The sequence below is a fragment of the Apostichopus japonicus genome, chromosome 4, assembly GCF_037975245.1.
Source record: "Apostichopus japonicus isolate 1M-3 chromosome 4, ASM3797524v1, whole genome shotgun sequence".
NCBI classification, from domain to species: domain Eukaryota; kingdom Metazoa; phylum Echinodermata; class Holothuroidea; order Aspidochirotida; family Stichopodidae; genus Apostichopus; species Apostichopus japonicus.
This window is the reverse complement of record NC_092564.1, coordinates 2,521,857-2,547,073: the sequence shown is the minus strand read 5'-3', so window position 1 is coordinate 2,547,073 and position 25,217 is coordinate 2,521,857. Positions and strand designations below refer to the sequence as shown.

Genomic DNA, 25,217 nt, shown 5'->3' with positions numbered 1-25,217 from the left:
GTATCCATGTAAACCACAAATGAATACTTCTACAGAAAGGCTAACCTAACACAAATAAGACTATATGCATGTGTGTTTGACAAGTAATACTGATGAGAACTCCGCATAGTGCATATTTTTACGCAGTACAACTAAACAAGTCTACTACAGTACTATTATAAAGGTTACCAGAGTTAGCCTTTTCACACAATAGATCTAGCGTATTTTTTTTCACCTTTCTAGGGTTCCAGCATACGTTTTATCAAAAATCGCACCAAATCGGTAATTCACAAAATAATTACTTTGTTTTCTGAAACTTTGAGACCAAATTACCACTTGGCAACCCAATAAAATATATTTATAGGCTTCCGTGGCTTTTACACTATAATACCGCGTGAACTGCTTTAATATTAATGGGTTTTTCATTCTTGGGTTTAAAATCCACAGTTAATTTTCTTGTATTATTTCCTGATTGTTATTAACCGTTTTAACTTGTTAAAATAATCACTAGACTGCCTATGATATGAATCAGTGCAACGAACAGTCAACGAATTATTGAAAACAACACATAACAAGTGAGTGAAACTGATTATCTAGCGTTTTCTGGGGTTTTATTTTGGCAAATCTAACGTTTTTTTGTTACTTGTCGCTGGTAACCCTGATTATTATTATGCTAACCGTAAATGACCTTTGGCCACCCCGTACTAGTTTTAAGTGATTGACAGATCAGCTGTGCCGCAACCCATTACAACTCCCTGGTAGTACAGTAGATACTGTAAGTGTAATCGCACAAAAACATCGTGTGTTATGACACATACGTTGTACTCCCTGTCCCAGGGCAACTCCGAATATTGAGCCTATCGTTTTAAATTCTACACTTGTTGCTAGCGTCCATACTGACACGATTTTTATCGTCAACTCTTCTTCGAAATCGGGTGTTTTTCGTAAAAAGCTTGCATCCTGAATTCCTGACCATCGTCGATACAATACAACATAATAATCATAACTGACCTATGAATCTTACGTAGCATTGTCACTCTAGGCCATGAACCTTGAAAACGAAATTTTTGGACCAAATGTACTACTAGTACGCGATTTCCGGCTGCGAGTGACACATTTCCAATCCGAATTTTTTACCGGCCCGGGCAAGGATCAGATCCATAGTACGGCTCGAGTGCAAATGCGACTTGATCAATGCATCAGTTTACCCCGTGGAGAGATGATCGTCTGATAAAATCAGAGGATCTGATCTGGATCTTGTATAAAAGCACAAGTCCAAGAACAGATTTAAGAACTTAGGTAAGTGCTAATTTTCAAATTTAATCTTTATAGCAGCAAATATGCTCATATACTTCATTATTGCATACTGTACATAGTGCATATTGCTATAATTTATTTCAGGCTTTTCCAGTTACAAACATGCCCCTCCCCCCAAGAAAAAAATAACAAAACACAAATAACAGTTTTGGCATATATATGTCCCTGCATGGTCCAGTGTGCAGATTTTTACTCACATTTGTTGCTCTCACTATGTGTGATTGTGGGAACTAGGGACTGTGTCCCAATGGCTAGGAAAATTATTGAAGGTCAGGCTATTTTATTGAAGTTAATGAGTTTTGTCCTTTTTTACAAGTTGTACTGAAGTTTGGTAGAACACTACCATTTCGACAAAATATTGTCAACTAAAAATTCACTTTTCAACATTGCAGCATTGATACTGACATTGGAGAAGTCCTCTCCCTCCATACATCCACATACAGTACCTCACAGATGTGCAAGATTTCATAACAGGGCTACACAGTCTGCATAAAGTACTAACCTCAGAAGCAATCAATCACAACAATATTGTCTTGCCTGATTGCAACTCCATTGTGGAAATAAAACCTGAAAACTTTGCCTCTTTGGTTGTGGTCAAACAGTGTGTCAATAAAGGATCATATGACACCTAGCCAGTTCATATCACAGTGTAAGGCAGTCTATACTGCAGCAACCAACAGTGAATATATACAGTCTTCAAAAGCAGGGTTAACCACAGAAAGGGAGTAAAACTGTTGAGCAGTGGTCATGCTGTGAGGACTTACTCTTTCAATGCATGCCTTTGGATACTGTTTCACATTCATGGCTCATATTATTGTGGTGTGCAGCTGAGTAAATGAAGATTTAGTTGTGCTCATTTGTCATTGTGCTCCACTTACATGGGAAACAAAATGTGTGAAGGAACCCTTACAAATTTTAACAAATTACCAGTTTTCTGTCAGAATGTAAAGAGGATGATCCTGACAAATTGGACATTGAGCCAACTCTTTTCTTATCTCCACACAAAAGCAAGGGAAATACATCCCTACCTAATACACTTAAAAGGAACGTGAGCATGGATAATGAAATGGAAAATTTGGAAGAGGAACCAACTTTAAATAATCATACTAAAACAAAACTTTCACTGCCGTTTGAATGGGGCAGTCACTGTGAGTCACAACATCAGTACTACAGTATTTCTCCAGATACAACAAATGATTCGCTGTGGTTGTACCTTGACATAAGTTCAAATGGAAGTAGTAGCAGTAGCTTTGGTATTGCCAGAGAATTTTCTGCATCAATTTCTTCATGTGATCAAAACCTTTTTTTTTTACCAGGAGTGAGAAAAAACGAAGGAGACCCAATCAAGCATTTGATCCACTGCCTATGTTCCAATCTGATTGCTGTGATGGTAGCTGTATCAAATCGCTTTCTTACGATGACCTAGAACAGTCTTTTCTAGAGGTTAGTGAAGTGAGGGAAACTTAGCTAAAGCAATTCACTCTGGACAAGATTTGGATTCATCAGGAAAGATCATGTCACACCTGAGACAAATCTTGTTCTATTTATGTAATTGGTGGGAAGATTGTATGTGAGAAAGCATTTTGTATGTTCTTTGGTATTAGTAGCAAGTTATTCAAAGATTGTCTGAAATAATTTCAAGTTGGCAAGAAAAATGCAATTCATGGCAATAAAGGCAAGAAAAGGATGAGAACAAAAACTCCATTTGCACTAGCTTGGATGAGGTGTTTATTTGAACATATTGGAGATTACATGCCCCACAAAACAGAAGTGCACCTTCCAGTGTCATACACAAAGACTTCTCTCCATGCACACGCATGAAGTAGGAAATGATAGAAATTGGCATTGGTGAACAAAGCATCATTTCCAAGGAATACTTTATGGAAATCTTTAAAAGAGTTCAAGATTCCTAATTATTTTATCTTGTGAATGTGCATGGATTTATGACAGTTATTGTTGCATACATTGCATGGGAAAAGGGGAATAAAATTTCAAATTCCTCATAGCTAGCCTAGTAGCTTTAAATTGATTAACTAGCATGAAGACATTGATAAAGTAAACTGAAACTTGTGAGGTCGAAAGTGTTGTTGTAAGACTGTTTTGCCAGAATTATCACACAAACAATAGCTGTGTACATTACAAATGATAACTTTCAAGTACTGTACATGGTCTGCTGATCAATCACAATTGGTGGGTTACTGTATAGCCCGGGGTGTCAAAACCACAGGCATTGCATCCTTTTATCTTTGCTGACTATGGAGGCTTTAACTTCATACAATCCAGTGACATTTAATCTGTTTAGTTAACTACATGTGCAGTCCATTAAACATTTCTTCAGAAAAATTCATGTGTCTCTATTGTTAGCTTCAGCTTCAGCAAGCACAAAGACTGTACTGTACATACTGGAGAGAATACACCTCACAGCTAGTGTGCCACTAAAGCTGCATTATCATTCCTTAAAAACATTAGAATTATTGTCAAAAATTTTGATTTAAAGAAGTTCTAAAGAACATGTGACATAAGTTTGATTGCAACCTCCACTCAAATCAGGAGTAAAAGTGCTTTCTGCTGAAATGTCAATGAACAACTCCCTTAGATAGTGACATTTTCAGAAAGTTCCCCCAAATATGCCAGAAATTGAAATATGCTTACCTTTGGTCAAACTTCTTTAATTGTTTTAATTTCCACCTTTGAGGACATTTACCTCAACTGTCTGGGAAAATGATTAGGGTCTTATTTCCAAACATCCCTATCAATTGGTCTAATAAATAACATGAGAAGATGTTGTACAGCTTTACTTGTTCTTTTCTCAATTAGCTACTCTCAACACCCTATACTCCTTTAAAGGAATTCTCTAAAGTACCTAAAAGAATGCTTAACTTCAGTTATAATTAGTAAACAATTTCAACATGCTCATTGCATTATTCTATGGGTATTCATAAAAACAACATGGTTCAAATTGACACAATAAAACTCTATCACTAATCACTACATAACTTTTTCTTGATTAGGTTAAGCAGTTCAATTTTACACCATTGTGTGAAGTAAAACTTATACTTTAAATGCTTAATTAAAGTATTTCAACATTATATTTTTCTAGACGACTGAGTTTACTGTGGGTGGTACTTGAAAGAGGTAGCGGAAAGAACAAGGAGTGGAAAGGAAAATGAAGAATGCCGACAATTGCAAGAAGTTCATCTTAATCATCTTAAGTGAGTCAAAATATTTTACTAATTTAGAATTAAAAGTTGATGTCTGCTTTCCTTTTTGAATCCTTGCAGAAGTCAAAAGCAATAGAAAGACTATCTATTCCTTCAAGTCCTCTATATGTGTGGGTGTGTCAGTGATGCTCCTAGTTAACACTTATCTCTTTCAAAAACTTGCTTGAACTACAAATTGGATATAGTAGCCCTAACTAAGATGATAAACCCTAAAGTTCAGAGAAAGGTCATTGGATCGGTCTCAATTTTTCGTAACAAGTAATTAAAATGGCAGAAAATGAGATAGGGGCCTTTTCTGGCCCTACTCTGAGTGTGCTCTATATTCACAAGCAAAGGCATGTTTGAGTTTTAATTTCCATGGGATCCTTGCCCAGTAGTAGTTGTACGGGAAAAGTGCAAAAAAAAGTCAAGTGGGTGGTACGTTTTATGAACAGCGCCCTCAAACTTAAGAAATCTCACTTCTGGCCCTAATTGGGGGTCCATTTTGGGCCTGTGGGTATATTTCAATTTTTTTTTTTAAATACCATTTTTCAGGAGCGTATTGACCCTATTTTTAGAAACTCAAGTAAGAAAGTTGTGTATTTTGTGTTATCTACTCAAATTTCTGACTCGAAAATTGCGAAAATCACCTCGTTCATATGTATGAAAATGCTTGCACAAGCCGATTTGAGTAATTCAAATGACAACAACTTCTTAGCATTAGCATACAGGTGCTTAACAATTAAGAGGGTGGTCTACTAGCATAAGGACCACAAATAAACTGCATTTCCAGGGTCATATGTTGAACGATGTCTGTGAACAGCACCCTTAAACATCACATTTTACCAATATGTTGGGCTATTTTGGGCATTTCAAGGTCAAATTTGGTCACAATTAAAAATTTTTTTTTTGGTTTTTAATACAAAACTAGTAAGATATATGTATAGTTATGATGCAAAGAATGAGCTAAAACATCTTTTATATTAGTTATTAATGCTCTGATGAGCAGCTTAAAGTGGCGTATGAGAGTTACATCAGCTCTACAGAAACATGCTTGCGAGGGCAAACAGTGGTAACATTGTATCTTCATTCAAGGAGATGTTAAACAACATTAGAAACTATTGAAATGTATTTATTAAAAGTGTTCTGTCTAATACTCTTTGACTCCCTCTCACCCCCACCCCCAGCACCCTCCCCATAGTGCACTAAGCAGATTTGTATACACACAGTATGTGACTGACTTTTACTGCATAGAGACTGCATAAACATGCATTCAAGGTATACTGAATGTTTTGGTATGGTAATCTTCTGCTTCAAATTGTCTGTATGCATGTAACCCACCCCTCCCACCCACATCCTCTACCCAACCCTATATCAGAATAGAAAATTGTGAACCAGTGCGTACAGTGTGCACTATATATGTGTGTACATGTTCAGTATGTGTGTTATTTTACACCAAGCAAATAAAATACACACTGTCCACAATCATGTACAGTACACACTGTGTACTGGTCATTCCATTCAATACTGTGCATATATCAATGTCATTTTAAATATTTGAAATGTAGTGTATGCTTTTGCTAATTCAATAAATTAAAAGACTTTCAATAATTTATAAGGAATGTTTAACCAGTACATAAATGTGCAGTGTGTATACTGTACATGATTTTGTACAGTGTTTATTTTCAAGTGCTTGGTGAAAAATAACACTGTACTGAACATGTACACACATATATAGTGCACACTGCATAGTGCATACTGTGCATATTTCAATGTCTTTTTAAATATTTGCAATGAAGTGTATGCATTTTCTAATTCACTAAATTAAAAGACTTTTAATATTTTAAAAGGAATTTTTAACCAGTACATACATATATGTACAGTGTGTATACAGTACTGTACATGATTTTGGACAGTGTGTATTTAAATAGTACTTGGTGTAAAATAACACTGTACAGAACATACATGTACACACATACAGTATATAGTGCACACTGTACGCACTGGTTCACATTCATTTTCTATTCTGATATAGGGTTGGGTAGAGGATGTGGGTGGGAGGGGTGGGTTACATGCATACAGACAATTTTAAGCAGAAGATTACCATACCAAAACATTCAGTATATGCATGTTTATGCAGTCTCTATGCAGTAAAAGTCAGTCACATACTGTATGCATACAAATCTGCATAGTGCACTATGGGGAGGGTGTTGGGGGGGGGGGGTGGGGGTGAGAGGGAGTCAAAGAGTATTAGACAGAATACTTTTAATAAATACATTTCAATAATTTCTAATATTGTTTAACATCTCTTTGAATGAAGATACAATGTTACCACTGTTTGCCCTCGCAAGCATGTTTCTGTAGAGCTGATGTAACTCTCATATACGCCACTTTAAGCTGCTCATCAGAGCATTAATAACTAATATAAAAGATGTTTTAGCTCATTCTGTGCATCATACCTATACATATCTTACTAATTTTGTATTAAAAACCGAAAATAAAACTTTTAATTGTGACCAAATTTGACCTTGAAATGCCAAAATAGCCCAAAATATTGGTAAAATGTGATGTTTGAGGGCGCTGTTCACAGGCATCGTTGGGCATATGACCCTGAAAATGCAGTTTATTTGTAGTCCTTATGCTAGTGGACCACCCTCCTAATTGTTAAGCACCTGTATGCTAATGCTAAGAAGTTGTTGTCATTTGAAGTACTCAAATCGGCTTGTGCAAGCATTTTCATACATATGAACGAAGTGATTTTCGCAATTTTCGAGTCGTAAATTTAAGTAGATAACACAAAATACACAGCTTTTTGACTTGAGTTTTTAAAAATAGGGTCAATACGCTCCTGAAAAATGCTATTTAAAAAAAAATTAAAAAATACCCACAGGCCCAAAATGGACCCCCAATTAGGGCCAGAAGTGAGATTTCTTAAGTTTGAGGGCGCTGTTCGTAAAACGTACGACCCGCTTGACTTTTTTTTTGCACTTTTCCCGTACAACTACCACTGGACAAGGATCCTATGGAAATTAAAACTCAAACATGCCTCTGCTTGTGAATATAGAGCACACTCAAAGTAGGGCCAGAAAAGACCCTATCTCATTTTCTGCCATTTTAAATACTTGCTACGAAAAAATGAGACCGTAAATTTTCCTCAAAATTAGCTAAATTCGAAAACTGGCCACATGTCTTCCACAATATCTGCAATATCAGACATAAAATACTTAACATTTATGCAAAAAATGCCTCCAAACTTGACACAAATTAAGGGCTCTTAAAATGCAATCTGGATTTGGTTGCTAGGCGGGGCCGTATCCTAGCAAGGAAAATTTAAAAAAAAAAATTTTTGCCCAATTTCATCCTTTGAGACATATGGCAAGACACCATATCAATTTCAGGCGATTCTGAGAGGGTCGACGTGGAGGCCACTGTTGATTTGGCATGGATTGACCCATACGTGTGTAAATGTTCAGTACAGTGTTATTTTTACACCAAGCACTAAATAAATACACACTGTCCACAATCATGTACAGTACACACTGTGTACTGGTCATTCCATTCAATACTGTGCATATTTCAATATCATTTTAAATATTTGCAATTTAGTGTATGCTTTTGCTAATTCAATAATTAAAAGACTTTCAATAATTTAAAAGGAATGTTTAACCAGTACATAAATGTGCAGTGTGTACTGTACATGTTTTTGGACAGTGTTTATTTAATAGTAATTGGTGTAGAATAACACTGTACTGAACATGTACACACATATATAGTGCATAGTGCATATTTCAATGTCTTTTTAAATATTTGCAATGTAGTGTATAATTCGTTTGCTAATTCAGTAAATTAAAAGACTTTCAATAATTTAAAAGGAATGTTTAACCAGTAAATACATGTACAGTGTGTATACTGTTCATTATTTTGGACAGTGTGTATTTAATAGTACTTGGTGTAAAATAACACTGTACTGAACATGTACACACATATATAGTGCACACTGTGGACCATACCAATAATTCAGTATACCTTGAATGCATGTTTATGCAGTCTCTTTGCAGTAAAAGTCAGTCACATACTGTATGCATGTATACAAATATGCATAGTGCACTATGGGGAGGGTGTGGGGGGGGGGTTGGAGTCAAAGAGTATTAGACAGAACCCTTTTAATACATTTCAATAGGTTTTAATGTTGTTAGCATGGCTGATGTAACTCTCATTTTCGCCACTTTAAGTTGGTTGCTAGGCGGGGTCGTAACCTAGCAACGAAAAAGTTTTCAAATCTTTTTTTTGCCCAATTTCATCCTTTGAGACATATGGCAGGACACCATATCAGTTCCAGGCGATTCTAAGAGGGTCGACGTGGAATCGACCCAAAAATCTGTTGATTTGACATGGATTGACCCATATATCATTTACATTATTTCTCAAATGATATTGGATCAAAACTCAAATCAATATTTCTTATCTGATATCGTAAACCCTGTATCAGTTAAGAGTTTATTTTGTATCATTATATGTTCTATTTTTACTAGGTCAAAAGGAGAGCAGTAACATCTTGCCCGCACTAAGGCGTGCCAGGTTTCTTTGGAACTGAATACCCTTATAGTCGATGGAATGGACCAATCAAAGACTGATCTGCCACATTTTGTCCAGAGTGATAAGGATGTAAAACATCCACATCCACATAACAGGTCAGTATTATCATGGAGGTCTGTTTTACCTCCATGGTATTGTGAAGTGACCTAAGAGTGCACAAGACGGAAAGTGTTTATGTCATTATAAGTGTAACCATCATGTTTTCTGGTTTCCGAGAAATTGTAATCCTACAGTATGAAATTGTAATGTCATGTTGGTGTATAGTACAGTATGTATGTGCGTGAGCAGCATGTGTGTGTGGGTGTTTATACAGGGTGTTTGTTTGTATGATGCCTTGTTTTACAACACAATGTCTCAAGAGGGGAAGTTTGATTATCTTCATAAATAGTATAAGGATGGACACCTAAGGTTACAAGAAGTCTAGTGTTCCTATTGTTTTGGTTGAGGTCAAATCAATTCTGTTCTTTATTTGTTGTTGTCATAAAGATAATGGCCTTAGTATCCATCAAATATTATGTGACTGTTTTGTTTTGTTAAAGCACATAGTAGGTTAATTATCAAACTTTATTTAACAGCAGAAAACAAGTAATAACAACCTCTTTATCATACATGTCAATGAAGTAGTATATATATATTCATTCTTCTCTTTCTTTTCAGGTGGTCTAATTCACACTAAAGGTCCATGTGACAAGTTTGCATATATGTTATGACTGATCTGAAGCATATCCAACATGATTCAAACATGACCATTACATGCAATTTGTGGACACTAGTGAAGCACAAGGATACTCTTGGGAAGGATCTGTTTTTGCAAATGGATAATTGTTACAGGGAGAATAAGAACTGCTATCTTCTGTCCTTCTGCCCTTCTGCTCCTTGCTTTTAGAGTTGAAGATCTTCAGAGTGGTGATATATATAAATGTTATAACTTTGCGAAAGAAGTTATTGAAGTATCTGACTATATTAAAGTTGGGAATATAGCAGCCGTAAACCTCATTGATTCAAGCACACGACCATACTTTGGAGAAGTCACTAAAATTGAAAAGGATGAGGTTATTTTACATTGGATGAGGGGATCCTGGACTGGAGACTGGAAACTGCTAGACTGTGGCCAAGGAAGAAATATGCAGCCATACACACCATCAGTTTCTTTCCATTCCTTAATGTTCTGGGACTTAAATTTAACCCATAAAAATCGCCTTCCAAAGAGGGAAGTCTGTGACTTGAAAGAAAGATATGCAGCTATAGATAAAGAATTTGAGCTGAATAACTAGGAAACCTTATGTTTTACACATACTATTGATTGGGCAGTGTGTACTCTTATTTTCTTGCAACAACTTGTGTAAAAGAAGATATGTAGTTTTGAGAAACACACACAATTTTCTTGGTGTATTGCTACACTTAACTGGTTGGGGCGTACTGGTACGCCCCAAAGATATATACAATTTATCATAGGGGTGTATTTCTACTCTAAACTGGTTGGGGCGTACTGGTACGCCCCAAAGATATATACAATTTATCATAGTGGTCTATTGCTACACTTAACTGGTTGGGGCGTACTGGTACGCCCCAAAGATATATACAATTTATCATAGAGGTATATTTCTACACTTAACTGGTTGGGGCGTACTGGTACGCCCCAAAGATATATACAATTTATCATAGTGGTATATTTCAACATTTAACTGGTTGGGGCGTACTGGTACGCCCCAAAGATATATATAATTAATCATAGTGGTGTATTGCTACACTTAACTGGTTGGGGCGTACTGGTACGCCCCAAAGATATATACAATTTATCATAGTGGTCTATTGCTACACTTTAACTGGTTGGGGCGTACTGGTACGCCCCAAAGATATATACAATTTATCATAGAGGTATATTTCTACACTTAACTGGTTGGGGCGTACTGGTACGCCCCAAAGATATATACAATTTATCATAGTGGTCTATTGCTACACTTTAACTGGTTGGGGCGTACTGGTACGCCCCAAAGATATATACAATTTATCATAGAGGTATATTTCTACACTTAACTGGTTGGGGCGTACTGGTACGCCCCAAAGATATATACAATTTATCATAGTGGTCTATTGCTACACTTTAACTGGTTGGGGCGTACTGGTATGCCCCAAAGATATATACAATTTATCATAGAGGTATATTTCTACACTTAACTGGTTGGGGCGTACTGGTACGCCCCAAAGATATATACAATTTATCATAGTGGTATATTTCAACATTTAACTGGTTGGGGCGTACTGGTACGCCCCAAAGATAAATACAATATATCATAGAGGTGCATTTCTACACTAAACTGGTTGGGGCGTACTGGTACGCCCCAAAGATTTATACAATTTAGCATAGTGGTCTATTGCTACACTTAACTGGTTGGGGCGTACTGGTACGCCCCAAAGATATAAGGTATATTTCTACACTTAACTGGTTGGGGCGTACTGGTACGCCCCAAAGATATATATAATTAATCATAGTGGTGTATTGCTACACTTAACTGGTTGGGGCGTACTGGTACGCCCCAAAGATAAATACAATTTATCATAGAGGTGCATTTCTACACTTAACTGGTTGAGGCGTACTGGTACGTCCCAAAGATATATACAATTTATCATAGTGGTGTATTGCTACACTTAACTAGTTGGGGTGTATTGGAACGCCCCAAAGATACAAAAAATATTGTACAATATATCCATTTTGCCCCAAAATGACTATTTATCAAAAAATACTTGCATTTTATGTTCGCTTTGGGAAAATCATACCAAAAATAATCATATATTAAATTTTTGCTATATTTTGTCAACTTGATTGATAAAAATCTTTGCTTTTGTTAGTAAGTGATGGTTTATTCAAAATTCAGTGAATGTTATGGCTAAATTGCTTAATTTGTTAGTATCTGTAACAGCAAACTCTTTTAAGACATCTAATCCACCAGAATTGAGATAAAAGGTTTATGTCTGCTCGTTTTACTATGAATTAACAAGGTAACACTGTTGTGTAAAATTATTCCATTTAAATGGCTATTTATCCTGCGTTTTTGAATAAATGTTTATTTAGAGAATTTTACAAATAAGAAATGTTACATGCAAATAAATGAGAAAATACGCAACATATTTCAAATGTCATATTTTTCATGTACTTATACAATGCAAAAACCAGGCCTTGGTTAACAGACCACATTTCAACGTAAAATGGTTGAATTCACTCGTACATCTTTCATTTTTCAGCTTTTACTTGGAGAAAAAGTGAAAAGTCATATTTCCTTAATTACCCAAATGTTTCCTAGTCTCTTATAGTGGTAAAAAGCTGAAAGGGCGCCAGCAGTCCATTTGAGTCCGTCAGCGGGGGGGGGGGGGGGGGCATCCACCCCTCTGACTGCATGGACGCTCCGCCACTGCCGTCACCCCAACAAAGTGTTTCATACCAATACTGGTGTCATAAAGAAACACGTACATTGGAAAACTTTAAGAAATATTTCTCTAAATTTCTTGAAGTGAAATTTCAGACTGTATAGTCTAAATCTAAATCTAAAATCAATCTAAAAGAGCTATACGTCTCCCAGTCATGAGATCCCCGGTTCGATTCCCCGCCGACAGCAATGTGTGTCGTCTGGCAAGGGTGTTGTTCAATAACAACTTCCCGACATGGACGTTAAATGGATGTGTGTCGAGAGATTGGCTTCGGTCAGCTTGCGAGTCTACAAGCCTCCATGGCTTCTTTCGCGAGTTCCTGCTTGCGGGAAGATCACACATACATACATACATACATACATACATACATACATACATACATACATACATACATACATACATACATACATACATACATACATACATACATACATACATACATACATACATACATACATACATACATACATACATACATACATACATACATACATACATACATACATACATACATACATACATACATACATACATACATACATACATACATACACACATACATACATACATACATTTGAAGAAAGCATCGAATAGCATCAACAAAGTTATCAAACTAAACTGCAAACGTTGCTTTAACGCTACGTTCACCAGTTCAACCGGTTGGTATGCTTAGAATGCTTTTGTTCCATTATAAAAGAAATCTTTCCCTATACAGATGGAACAGTGACTCGGGTGAATCGAATAACCCAAGGAACCGGACTCGAGTCAGCCTGGGAAAATCCTGCATGGTTTAATGACTAAAGTCAACATCGAAGTGACTGTCTGTTTGTTGGGCTAACATGTTGGATTCGCATAAAGGTATGCCGTGCCCTTCGGTGGAATGTTTTAGTCGGTGGGTATAGAGCCAAAGAATGCAAGAATAGTGTCTCGTGGCGGTGCTCAAAAGAGAGGGACAGGGGGACATGCCTCACACCTCATATCGTCAGTTGGCACGGGGAAAACGGTTTTACATGCATCCGGGAAAGAATTAGACCACAGGTGCTATCGGTGTACACCACCTCACACAAACACACACACAGTCTTGCGTTTAGCCTAGCTCATTATAGACCTACTTCATAGCCTAAATATGCCTCAGAATGCACCATTTGACGTATAAATTGCTATTTTATTTCAAGAGTAGGATCTTCAGACCTCCATATGTAAGAGACGGTTTCAACTACCCAGGGCCACACCCGGCCCTTCCGTATTGGTTCGTGTCCCAGGCTTAATCTATCTGCAGAAATGTCGAGTTTGAACCCCTCCACCACCTATGAATTCTGTCCACGTCGCCACCGTAATGTATACGCTATTTACCTTAAAAAGTATTACTGCGCCCCAAGGTCTGGACCCCTGTAGATATAGCCAATGCTGCATGTGTGCACTTATTCTATATGGAGAAAAATAGAACCCTACAGGTTGGATCAAATCGCAAGCAAGAAGGCATGTTTACTCCGACCAGAAGCAAAATATCAATGAACTTTGACATCATAATCAGCGATCTTTTACCTGTACAGCCAGAAACGACATCTTGTTACACATGTTTTACATAATCTATCGTTACACGAGCAAGTTCCTTTAATCCATCATTCAGGAGAAAATTGGACATGTTACGGAAGTAATACATCCACAATGCAAATACAAAATACAAGAACGATCGCCATGTGTTTCATTTCAAACATTTGTAGCCAGTTAAAGTTGTCTGTGCCATATACACACGCACACATACAAAAGCCGGGGGAGTTATAGGCACCACGTAGATGTATGAGCAGGGCGGGAGGGGGGGGGGCGGAGTACTATAGAAGGGAATTGAAAGTTTAGTGTAGGCAAAATATTCCAAAGGTTTAAAACTATTATACATACTAAGAGAATGTCCTCATGCAACCGTTACCATTAATTCCGTCTCAGCTGCAGAACACTGATGCATGCCAACGCCCAAACCGCCCCTTCACCGAACTCAACACTACCCTCAACCCCGCAAGTTCCTCCTCAGAGAACTCAAATCCACCCCAACCTCGGTCAACTCAGCAAACTCAAGATACATGCAACCCGCCCATGCAGGCTCAGCAAACCAAACAATACCCCAACCCCGTCCCATCTGAGAAAACCCAACCCCATCCCATCCGGCTCCACCTCAGCGAATTCAATGCAACACTACCCAGCTCAACCCCGTTCCTTCTAAAAGCACCCAATCCCACACCACCCCGCCTCACTTTCGAGAACACAAACTAACCCTATCCGCGCCCCACCTCCCGAGAAGTGTCTTTCAATACATTCCGCTTCCAAGACGGTATACAGCAATAAATTGCACTCGATGTGAAATTGCGACAAGATTATGTTTTCATGTAGGCAAACAATTATTATTATTATCATGTAAAGGAATGATTATGCATAATATTACACACGGGCATATCATTCTTTCACATCATCATGGTAGAAAACTGTAATATAAAACAGATGATTACAAATACTATTCTTTACTTGATGTAGAAATCCACCTTTCTCTTATTTGTCCATTCTCTTGTTCTCGGTATGTGTGACGATTGGATTACTGCTTGTCATTACTTAATTCTTTAACTTGAGAACCCTCATGACCAAACCTCCCTCCCTCCCCCACCCCATCCCCTCCACAATCACCGCTGATCTGAAACTTCAATGAGTGGGATTACGGTTAAACATCACACTGATCAGAATCCTGGTATTCTTGGAAATCCAATCTCCAGGCTGGAAGGTCGTCATTCTTCCAACGATTAAATTCTTCCCGCCACTGGTGTTCAACCTCACTTAAATCAGCTGTAAAAGGATACAATTAAGATGAAATATTAGCATTACGTAATATTATCGAATGTAAATATAAATTTTCAAATTTACAAATTTGTTGTTTTGTTGTTTTTAAGCTTTTACCTTTTACCTTCTACCTGCTTTTACCTTATACTTGCTCTCACTTGCACTGGATTTCAAAGGTAGTATGTAGGAGGGGGTTCTACCCAAAGACTGATTTTAGTAGGAGTAGATTTGTAAAGGACTCAGGCTGTGTGCACTGCATGGGTCTTTGAAGCCGACACTAATGTGTGTGTGGGGGGGGGAGGGGGCTCCTCTTCCCAAAGACAGGAACTAAGTGTAGACGTCAAATGATGCATATATTTACACTATGAATTAGGTCTATAAATAGGTATGAACGTAAACGTTTGGGGTGGGGGGGGGGCTTGTTCTTCCCGACTTAATGTAAAACCCCCACCCCCGCCATACCCACTTTGCGCACTTCATTGTCTCTTTGAACAAGACAGAAAATTCTATAGCAATAGTATATAATGTTGTGCCTCCTTACCAGAATATGTAACTAACTTCAAAACGTAATCGTTCCAAAATGCGTTAAATTCAGCCCTATCGCCAGGAATGGCTATAAAGTCAGGTGTTTCCTCCAGGATATTTAGTCCAGGAACAGTGAAAGGCTCCCACGGGAGTGTCACGGGACTTCCTTTGTTTGGATCCCTGCGTCACAATTGATAGGAGAGAGAAAGAACAAATAAAACCCGTTAATTTTGCGATAATTATAGAAGTACTGGATTGCATTGTCCTCTTCAGAGATAATTGAATCGAAAACGAACTAACTTGGATAATTGATCATGGAGCAAAATCCCCCCCCCCTCCCCTGACGGACTCAAATGGACTGCTGGCGCCCTTTTCAGCTTTTTACCACTTTTTAATTATTCGCGATTGTTGACATTTGTCACATTTTGTTGGTGTAATGTTCTGACAAATGGCGATGACACCTATTTATTCTTCGTTTATCTGTAAATTAGCAAGGCCCGGAAAGGGTCATTTCCGGCGATCTAGGGAGTATCTTTACTCAAAAAATTTATGTACGCTCCGCGCCAACCTATGGTGGCGCTCCGCTTAGATAGTGTAAAAAGCGCCCCTACAGACCATTCTCGCCTGACCAATACCCCTAGCTCCGCCACTGGGGAAGACTGCTGAAAAGATCAAGAACTGGAGATAAACTTTCTATGTCCTTAGTTTGTTTGCGTTTCAGTTAGCCTCGGAAGATGATAACGCTATGATAGTAACCAACACAAATCTTCTGTAGCAGATAAGAAGTTTGTAGACAGTTTATTTCTCTCTTTCATAAATTTACTTAACAGAGCTGTATATCTTCTGAATATGGTGTTTTCACTATGTAAGTTACAAAATTAGGAACAGAATTTGAGGAGGCGGTTGGATGAGGGTGGGCGAGGAAGGAGTAGGGTGGAGGATGGTGGAGGAGGGTGGAGGAGGTGGAGGAGGGTGGAGGAGGGTGGAGGAGGGTGGAGGAGTTGGAGGAGGGTGGAGGAGGTGGAGGAGGGTGGAGGAGGTGGAGGAGGTGGAGGAGGGGTTGGAGGAGGGTGGAGGAGGGTGGAGGAGGGTGGAGGAGGGTGGAGGACGGTGGAGGAGGATGGAGGAGGGTGGAGGAGGGTAGAGGAGGGTGGAGGAGGTGGAGAAGGGTGGAGGAGGGTGGAGGAGGGTGGAGACTGACGATGATGTGGGCATGACTCCTGCACCCCCTCCCCTCATAAATGTCTGTAAAAAGAGACGTGGACACGTATACATAACATAGTCTATAATACAGTACGACACTTCCATCGTGGATGTACTGAGCAATCTTGTAACTTATGTTTCTCGCGACGGAAGTTGCCATCGTTATAATCTGACAACTTGGCCATATGCATCTTAATGACCCCTTTTCGGCGAGGGACAAAAACTTCATTATCTTTCTAACGGAATATTGTAAAAATATGAGTGATTCTGTGATGTACAACACCATGCACAGTGTTTGCTGTACATGTCTGGATAAATAACAAGCTATAACAAACTATAATTCATTGTGCAAGACACACTGTCTTCAGACTTACCCGGTTTTGGCAAAATTTGTGTAATATCGCATCAATTCCAAAGAAAATTCCTTTTCCTTTGCATTGAAGGTTCTATCCAGTAGTGGGTTCATGTTGTATGCAAACACGTACTGTAGATCGTTAGAATGACCAACTCCATACCACGTTGGAAACTGGGTTGTACCAGGCCTTAAGTAGGTAAAGTAATACCGATACACACTGTTACCGCTCATAGCATATGCTCGTGCAGTGTGCTCACCAGGGCAGTGGAAGGCTTCATCAGTAATCAACTCGATGTACTTGTAAAAATAATTCGTTTCCGGATCGTCGAAGTCCTCCCAGTCGAGGTATTGTTGCGCAATCGAGTTCACTATGACGTCATTGGTATATGTGTAGGTGAAGCGAGCTACTCTATCTAGGAAGGTCTCATAATCGGAGGTGGGTTGCAGTCGAGGTAATTGACCAGGATAAGCTCTCATGGCAACTAATGAACCGTCATCTTTAGTATTTCCTAGCATTACGTCACACATTTTGAATTTCTTCTGCTCTAGGAGGTATCTTGGATCGTCTGTGATGAATTCTCCGTCGATAGTTGGTACCAGCGGTATCACGTTAGTGGTTGTAGCAAGAGCCTGGTAAAAGATATGCACATATATATATATATATATATATATATATATATATATATATATATATATATATATATATATATATTTATATATATATAAAACCAGTTAAAATTTAAACGTTTTTATATAAATGCAATATTAAATTCAGCCTCCAGTTTTTATCCTTCGAAATCAGAACTATACCCTTTGTAAAAATTTCTTAACATTTTGTGTGCATTACAGCTGCTAGCAATTTCATTCTCATGTTGTCCATCATCCTCTATATAGCAGGAGGCGGCCTGTGAGCTAATCTTCCGCAGCCCGAAACAGTTTGTCAATAGCGTATTAACGCTGCCATCGAAACCTTAAAGCAATGGAAAGCATGCTATATGTTTCCTTCGTATATATATATATATATATATATATATATGTATATATATATATATATATATATATATATATATATATATATATATATATATATATATATATATATATCATATGTCCATTTTTGTTCATTTTTGTCACCGGATTAGATACGGTACATCCTCATTTGTTGCGACACGTGCATCGGGTATACACAGTTTCACTGTGGCCCCGCGAAATCATTTTCGTGCTCCTTGTCTACAATTTACGTAGTAAAGTCTGTTTAGCTTGACAACGCTTGTGATCGAAAATTAAACCAACTAACAATGTAGCTGTCGTGAAGAATATTGACGACGCGAAAGAATTTACGTTGCATGTATACAAGTCAGCTGTTGAAGTGGACGCTTTATATGAAGATACTAAACCACGCTACAAGAAATGCCCATTGATCGACTACAACACAGTCAGGTCACTGTAAATAAGACGCTTTTGAAAACACAACCCCAAATCATGAACCATAACTGCGTCAAAACCTCCCAAAAAAATACACATGTTAACTTTTAGTTTTCATTCCAGGTTAATTTTTATTATAGCAAATGGACTACTTTGGTCATCAGTGGTGTTCATTCTCCTTACCTTCAATTTCTCCTTACAGTTCAATTTACCCACCTCATCCACCCACCGACCCCCACTTACCCACTATACACATTTCTCCAAATTAAACGATAACATTATATAGGCCTACTGTACCTGCATCGTACGCCTTATCTAACCTTCAACCACGTGACTCACACTGGTTGATATAACATATCCATATAAATTATTACATTTTTCGTATGCCTGCAGGTGTACAAAGTTTTGATTTATTTTAAATCTACTCGCGTTATAAAGTAACATACCGCATTTGCCGCTGCGATAAGTCTCTGCTCGTCAACATCTCGCAGACAATCTCTCAGCTCCCGACTGGTAGTAGCATCTCCGCACCCTGCTAACCTCCCAACCAAGTACGCGTCGTTACGAGCTTTTTCAGTGTCCAGTTCAATACCCCATGGAGCCATCATGTTGCCACTCTATCCGGACAGAAATAAAAAAGACGTTATCATATAGGTTAAGTTACACATGAATGTTTATTTATTTATTTCATTTTATTGTATTTTATTAATTGAGTTTGACAAATCGTTAAAGACCCTGGTATGCAAACTTTCTTCCCTTGGTGACCCCAATTTTAACATTCATTATCTTGGAGACCCTCCAGTGGTAAATGTTGTGTCGTGGGTTAGGGGTGTACGGGGAAGAGATACCCACTTCCCGTTTTAAATATGATTACAAGGTGCTTAATATCAAAATGGTGTATATTTTGAACCTTTTGAAGTTATATGAACAAGATATTTCCACAAATATTGGCAACTTTTTTCTCCCAAAATTTGTTGAGATCCTCCAAAATATGTTGGCGACCCTCAAAAGAAACATTAGTCATATTTACCATTAATATTCCCCTGTTAAAGTAGTCCCAGCTCTGCTGCGCGATGAGGTGAAAGCCCACACTGGCCCCTCCGGCACTTTGACCCATGATGGTGATGTTGTTGGGATCTCCACCGAAAGCTGCATTGAAATAAGACAGTGACGTAGACAAGAGGGTTCGTGTCGGGTGACTCAAAGGGGAGGGGGTGGGGGGTGTAGGTATACGAAACGGCGGGAAGGAGAAGCGGGAATACTCGTAATATGAGAAGAACTTCTTTGCCGCATGCCCTCCATCCTTAATTAAGTTGAAATTAATTGAAAGGTATAGCTGCAGGAGTTCCCAACCTTTTTACTTCTTTCCCTTAATAAATTTATAATGGCCACATCGGCCAATAGACATTTCGATTCTCTTTTTCTATCGATTGAAAGATTTACTTGTACCTGTAGCGATCCGCTACACTTACCTTGATCTTTGAAGTAATACAATAAACATCAAAGATATTGACCCGTCTTCAAGGAAACCAGTGATCTTTGCAAGCTCAACTATAAGCACCACATTATCCACAACACTTTATGCCATTAAATTCGCTTTCCACCTCCTGCCCTCCCTTCTCCTTAAAAGTACAATTAAAGTTAGATAGCGCCATTTTTCGTATAGTCAAAACAGGGTTTTTTTGGGGGGGGGAGGGGGGGGGACATTCTCCACACAAAAAGGAAATCACAAAATTGAAATTTGTTTGCAAACATTTAATAACTCTCTTATATTCACTCTAGTCCTTAAATCTATCGTATGAATATCACGTAATATGTCAACAGGGACAAATGATTAATATTTTGTTACCGTGGATATTTTCCTTGATCCATTTTAATGACATTTGTTGATCCCAAAGCCCGTAATTTCCAAGCATTTCTTGTTCTCCTGTAGAAGAGTAAAGGTGAAAGTTAGTCAAGCTAAGTTTGGTTTTAACTTGTGTATTTAACTCTTATAACATCTCGTATGTCACCCCCGCCCCTCCCCAATCGCCTCCCTTAATTTATATTAGCCTTGAATGCTTTTGCTATTTCGTAAAAGAAACGTTTGTTACAATATAACTGGGTGATATCTGTGAGGACAACAGTCAAATTGATGATAATGATGATGATGATGATGATGATGATGATGATGATGATGATGATGATGATGATGATGATGATGATGATGATGATGATGATGATGATGATGATGATGATGATGATGATGATGATGATGATGATGATGATGATGATGATGATGATGATGATGATGATGATGATGATGATGATGATGATGATGATGATGATGATGATGATGATGATGATGATGATAATGATGATGATGATGATAATAATACTAATATTGAATATATTGTTGTGTACTACTGCTGGTCCATTTCAAACAGCGTCACAATACCTACCCGTTGCTAGGAATCCAAAGGCGCTCAGACGGTAGTTCATTGCAACGAACACCACATTACTCAGTGGAGTGATTGGTCGTCCGTCGTATGAAGCACCATTACCAGTTCCTTGAATAAAACCGCCGCCGTGAATTCGAATAAATACCGGATAACCGGAACCCTGAAATTCAAGGGAAATTACGTTATAGTGGCAGTAACATTATTTACTAACAGTAACATTTCTCAACTCTCAACTCTTGGTAATGCGTTATTGGTATATTTGGTTGAGATAACTAATCGTGAACAACTTCCTCAGACATCTAAGAAAAAATTCTTATTCAAATTGTGAGATATCACAGATCTAATCTTTCTTTTCATACTCAAGAATGACGACTTGGTCAAGTCTAAATGTGACACCATGGAGCCACATTTTCTTCAATTATTTATGTTTCCTATATTTATAACACTGTTTATTTTCTGTAATGGAGATTGGTACTGTTAATGCTGAATGTAACATATTGATCCTTTGAACATGATCTAATGATTGCACTATGTTCATTGTCAACACGATTAATACTTTACCTTGAAAACACGAAAAGGAAAGATAAAAACCAAGGGAAAGTGAAAAGGTTTCAGAACCTAACGGTACTATATAAAATCACAGATATACAAACTAATAGCTCCCAATCACAACATATGGACGAGAATATCTTTCAAACAGAAGAATAATATTCTTCGCTATTTGGAGAAGTCGTTCACTCAGTACAAAGATCTCTATCAAATGAGGTAAACATGGTTGTTGGGTTTATGTCGCCTTAAAGGAACTGTGTAAAGAGTTTAATTGATTTGTAAAATGGATTGCATGCGTGGTTGCCGATGTAATGACGAAAACAATGGTCTTACAGAATCTCCCCCCCCCCCCCACCCACCCAATCCTAGACGGGATTAAAGTACCGTCAGCAGACAAATTATAACAATTCAAATTCCAATCGATCCATGTGGGAAAAAAGGAGATCAAACGTTAAACATCCGTGCGTCTCCTTACCCTCCCACTCAACCCCGTCCCTTTATACCCCATCTCCTCCCCCTCCATGCCCGTGGTATAGAATAATGATAATTAATATTTGCGAACGATCCATTCGGCTGTTTCCAGCTTATACATCGGCAAGCTTTGGCATGCAGTCACCACGTTAAATAAAAAAACAACTATTTTGCATTTGAGTCGAACGTTAAATTGCTGGTAATTTTAACAAACCGTCCGAATATTACTCAAAAGTAGTTTACAATTGAGCAATGTATAAGTTGAAAGAACGTTAGAAAGCGAATAATTAGTGATTCCTTTCGAATCTGAAAAAAAAATCATCTCTCAGACAATTTAATATTACGTATTAATCAAATACAAAACGATTATAAATATTTTTTTCGACATTCTCTTTATCATTTTTTTAAGTAAAATTTGATTACTTATATGTTAATGTACTGCATGCACTTGTATGAAATTTAGTATCGAATCCAGTCGAAATTTTTACCAAAGCTATCCCCAAATTTCACCTTAACAAAGTGACTAAATTATTCCTATTATATTCCTAGTCATCGGTGGGCTTTGATATCGAGTATGACGTGTCTCAGTGAAGGATAATCCATTTTTAATCTGGTGTAACATATTTGTTAAAGTTTAATTGAAAGTTAATGTCCATTAATCGACTTGTAGCATAATTTGAGAAAATAATGATGAATCTTCAATTTTAATAATTGTAATAAATGAACATTCTTACATTTCATACGAGATATATGGAAAATATACAACTTTCAAATACCAAACAACAAATATACTGAGATACAAATTTGGAACGTGATTGTCAGAACAGTTATGATGATACATATATGGAACCGTCGCATCGAATATTTCTCATTCGGAAGACTATCCTAGATCGATTATCAATATTGGAAACTATTATAATTAAAAGAACCATTATTTCATGTTTAAAACTTCATCAAGTTTATACCGACGGACATCTATATAAAGCCATTTCTCTCGATGCATGAGACACTATATAACTAACTTTAACACGTTCTTGTTAACTAACGTTAACACGTTAAACGTGAGACACGTTAATACTAACACTCTTCGTTGTATATGAACATATCACATAAAGTCATATGTATAGTTTGGAGATTATACAACTTGGTGACAATAATGATCACCTTTACATTCAATCTTTTCGATTGAACACTCAACATTTAGGAGGTTGGTCGTTCTATTAATAAATTTGAAGAGTTGGGGAAAGATTGGTAAAAAGTGTAGTCGGTCGTTCATTGTATGAAGGTTGCAAACATTTCTTACTTCTTAACTCTGATACCTGTCGACCAGATGGACAGAACCTATAGCTTACTTTGCATAAAAGAAGCTGGGCTGAAGGTTATATTTTCTTTCACTGATTAGGCTATTTTATAATAACTGCATACAAAGAAGGGGATTCATGTGAAACGATTCTAAAGTGCTTCGCGATTGACATTCCATATACCAACAGATATTATTATATAACCTCAACCGCCCCGCCGTCACTCACCGCCCCTCCCCCTACCCCTCCCCACCCCCTGGTACGTAATGAAGGCCTATATACCACTACACAACAGGATCTGTTTGACTTACTTCTGCATTGGGGGAGAATATATTCAAATGGAGGCAATCTTCGCTTTGTCCATCGGCGGTACTATTATCCACCACGATTTGCCAGCAGATTGGTCGAAAGTAAGTTGCGTTATAGACAGTCTCTCCCCAAGGTTCCATCGCTTGTGGTTTAGCAAACCGAAGATCTCCAACTGGTGGTTTGGCGTAAGGAATCCCTCTGAAGATATCTACAGTGGTATCAATATCGATTCCTGCCTGTAAGTCCTGATAGGCATACGGTGTCCTTTCACCCATAATGTTACCCATGGGTGTGGTGACGGTGATTGGGGTTTGTGACACACTTTGGTGCACACAAATCAACAGAACTAAACCAATCAACGAAGACATGTTGGTATCTCTTTCTGTCTCTCTTGAAGAACAAAATACTGCCAACAAACCAGAGGTATATGCTATCTATACTAGCTTATATAGGTATAATACGATAGACTCAATTTTGTGCAACTCAAATCGAACAGTTCTGGATCCAGATGTAGTTAAAATCCTACTCAGGGAATCAATCAAGGTTGTCCAAGATATGAAAAATATCTCATTGACATTTGCCCTTTATTGATCAGAATGATACCAAGATTATATTCAATTCAAAGGTTAAGAGATTGGATATAAATAAATTCGCTTGTTGCCATACGTGTATACATACAATCTCGTTTTCTTCTGTTATACCTTATCCCTATTTGAATCGTAGTTTTTTTTTCCTTAAATCAAACACGCTAATTAATTGCATGACCTTAATGAGTAATCCACACGGTTGTTATCGACACCTCTATTCCACCATCGATGGTTCATGGCTTATATCAGTGGTTATCTCTGTATATACTAACGAACCCCTGTCAAATGAACTTACACAGTGTAATCAAAGTCTGTGTAAGGTAAACAGACTCTTATAACTTTGATGTATGTTATGATCTAGCAAAATATAGACAATCATTGGATGTCCTTTATTAATGATAAAGTTTTAAAAAAGAATTGAAGGTTTACAGTCTGGTATCAAGGTAGGTCCTTCTCACAAGACCACATCAATTTAACCACTGGCCAGTGGTAACTTGTCACACCCATACACACGCACATACAGTCCCTCCTGGGGCACTATAGTGCGCCACATCGACGTGTCCCATGGAGGAATTCCCATAGGGCGCAGCCACAAAGCAGCGCCCACAAATATATCTACAAGGTACCTCGTATAGGTACCAATTTACACACCTGGGTGAAGTGAGGCGATGAACAGTAAGTGCCTTGCCCACGGATACAATATAGCCATC

The 25,217-nt window shown here is 37.9% G+C and overlaps 1 protein-coding gene and 1 long non-coding RNA gene across 2 annotated transcripts; one reads left to right on the top strand and one right to left on the bottom strand.

The window, feature by feature from the left end:
* Positions 1-413: 413 nt before the first annotated feature.
* Positions 414-11,916, top strand: LOC139966129 (uncharacterized). Its single transcript, XR_011792478.1, has 5 exons — positions 414-1,278; positions 2,613-2,739; positions 4,397-4,508; positions 9,029-9,187; positions 9,750-11,916. It is a non-coding gene; the product is annotated as an uncharacterized lncRNA (long non-coding RNA).
* A 303-nt stretch (positions 11,917-12,219) lies between these two features.
* On the bottom strand, positions 12,220-24,445 carry LOC139966120 (acetylcholinesterase-like). Its single transcript, XM_071968835.1, has 8 exons — positions 23,923-24,445; positions 21,291-21,450; positions 20,699-20,776; positions 19,880-19,998; positions 19,296-19,466; positions 17,444-18,054; positions 15,883-16,046; positions 12,220-15,347 (listed from the first exon to the last, which is right to left on the bottom strand). Exons 1-8 carry the CDS (start codon positions 24,286-24,288, stop codon positions 15,226-15,228), a joined length of 1,791 nt encoding a protein of 596 aa, XP_071824936.1. The 5' UTR covers positions 24,289-24,445; the 3' UTR covers positions 12,220-15,225.
* Between the last annotated feature and the right edge of the window lie 772 nt (positions 24,446-25,217).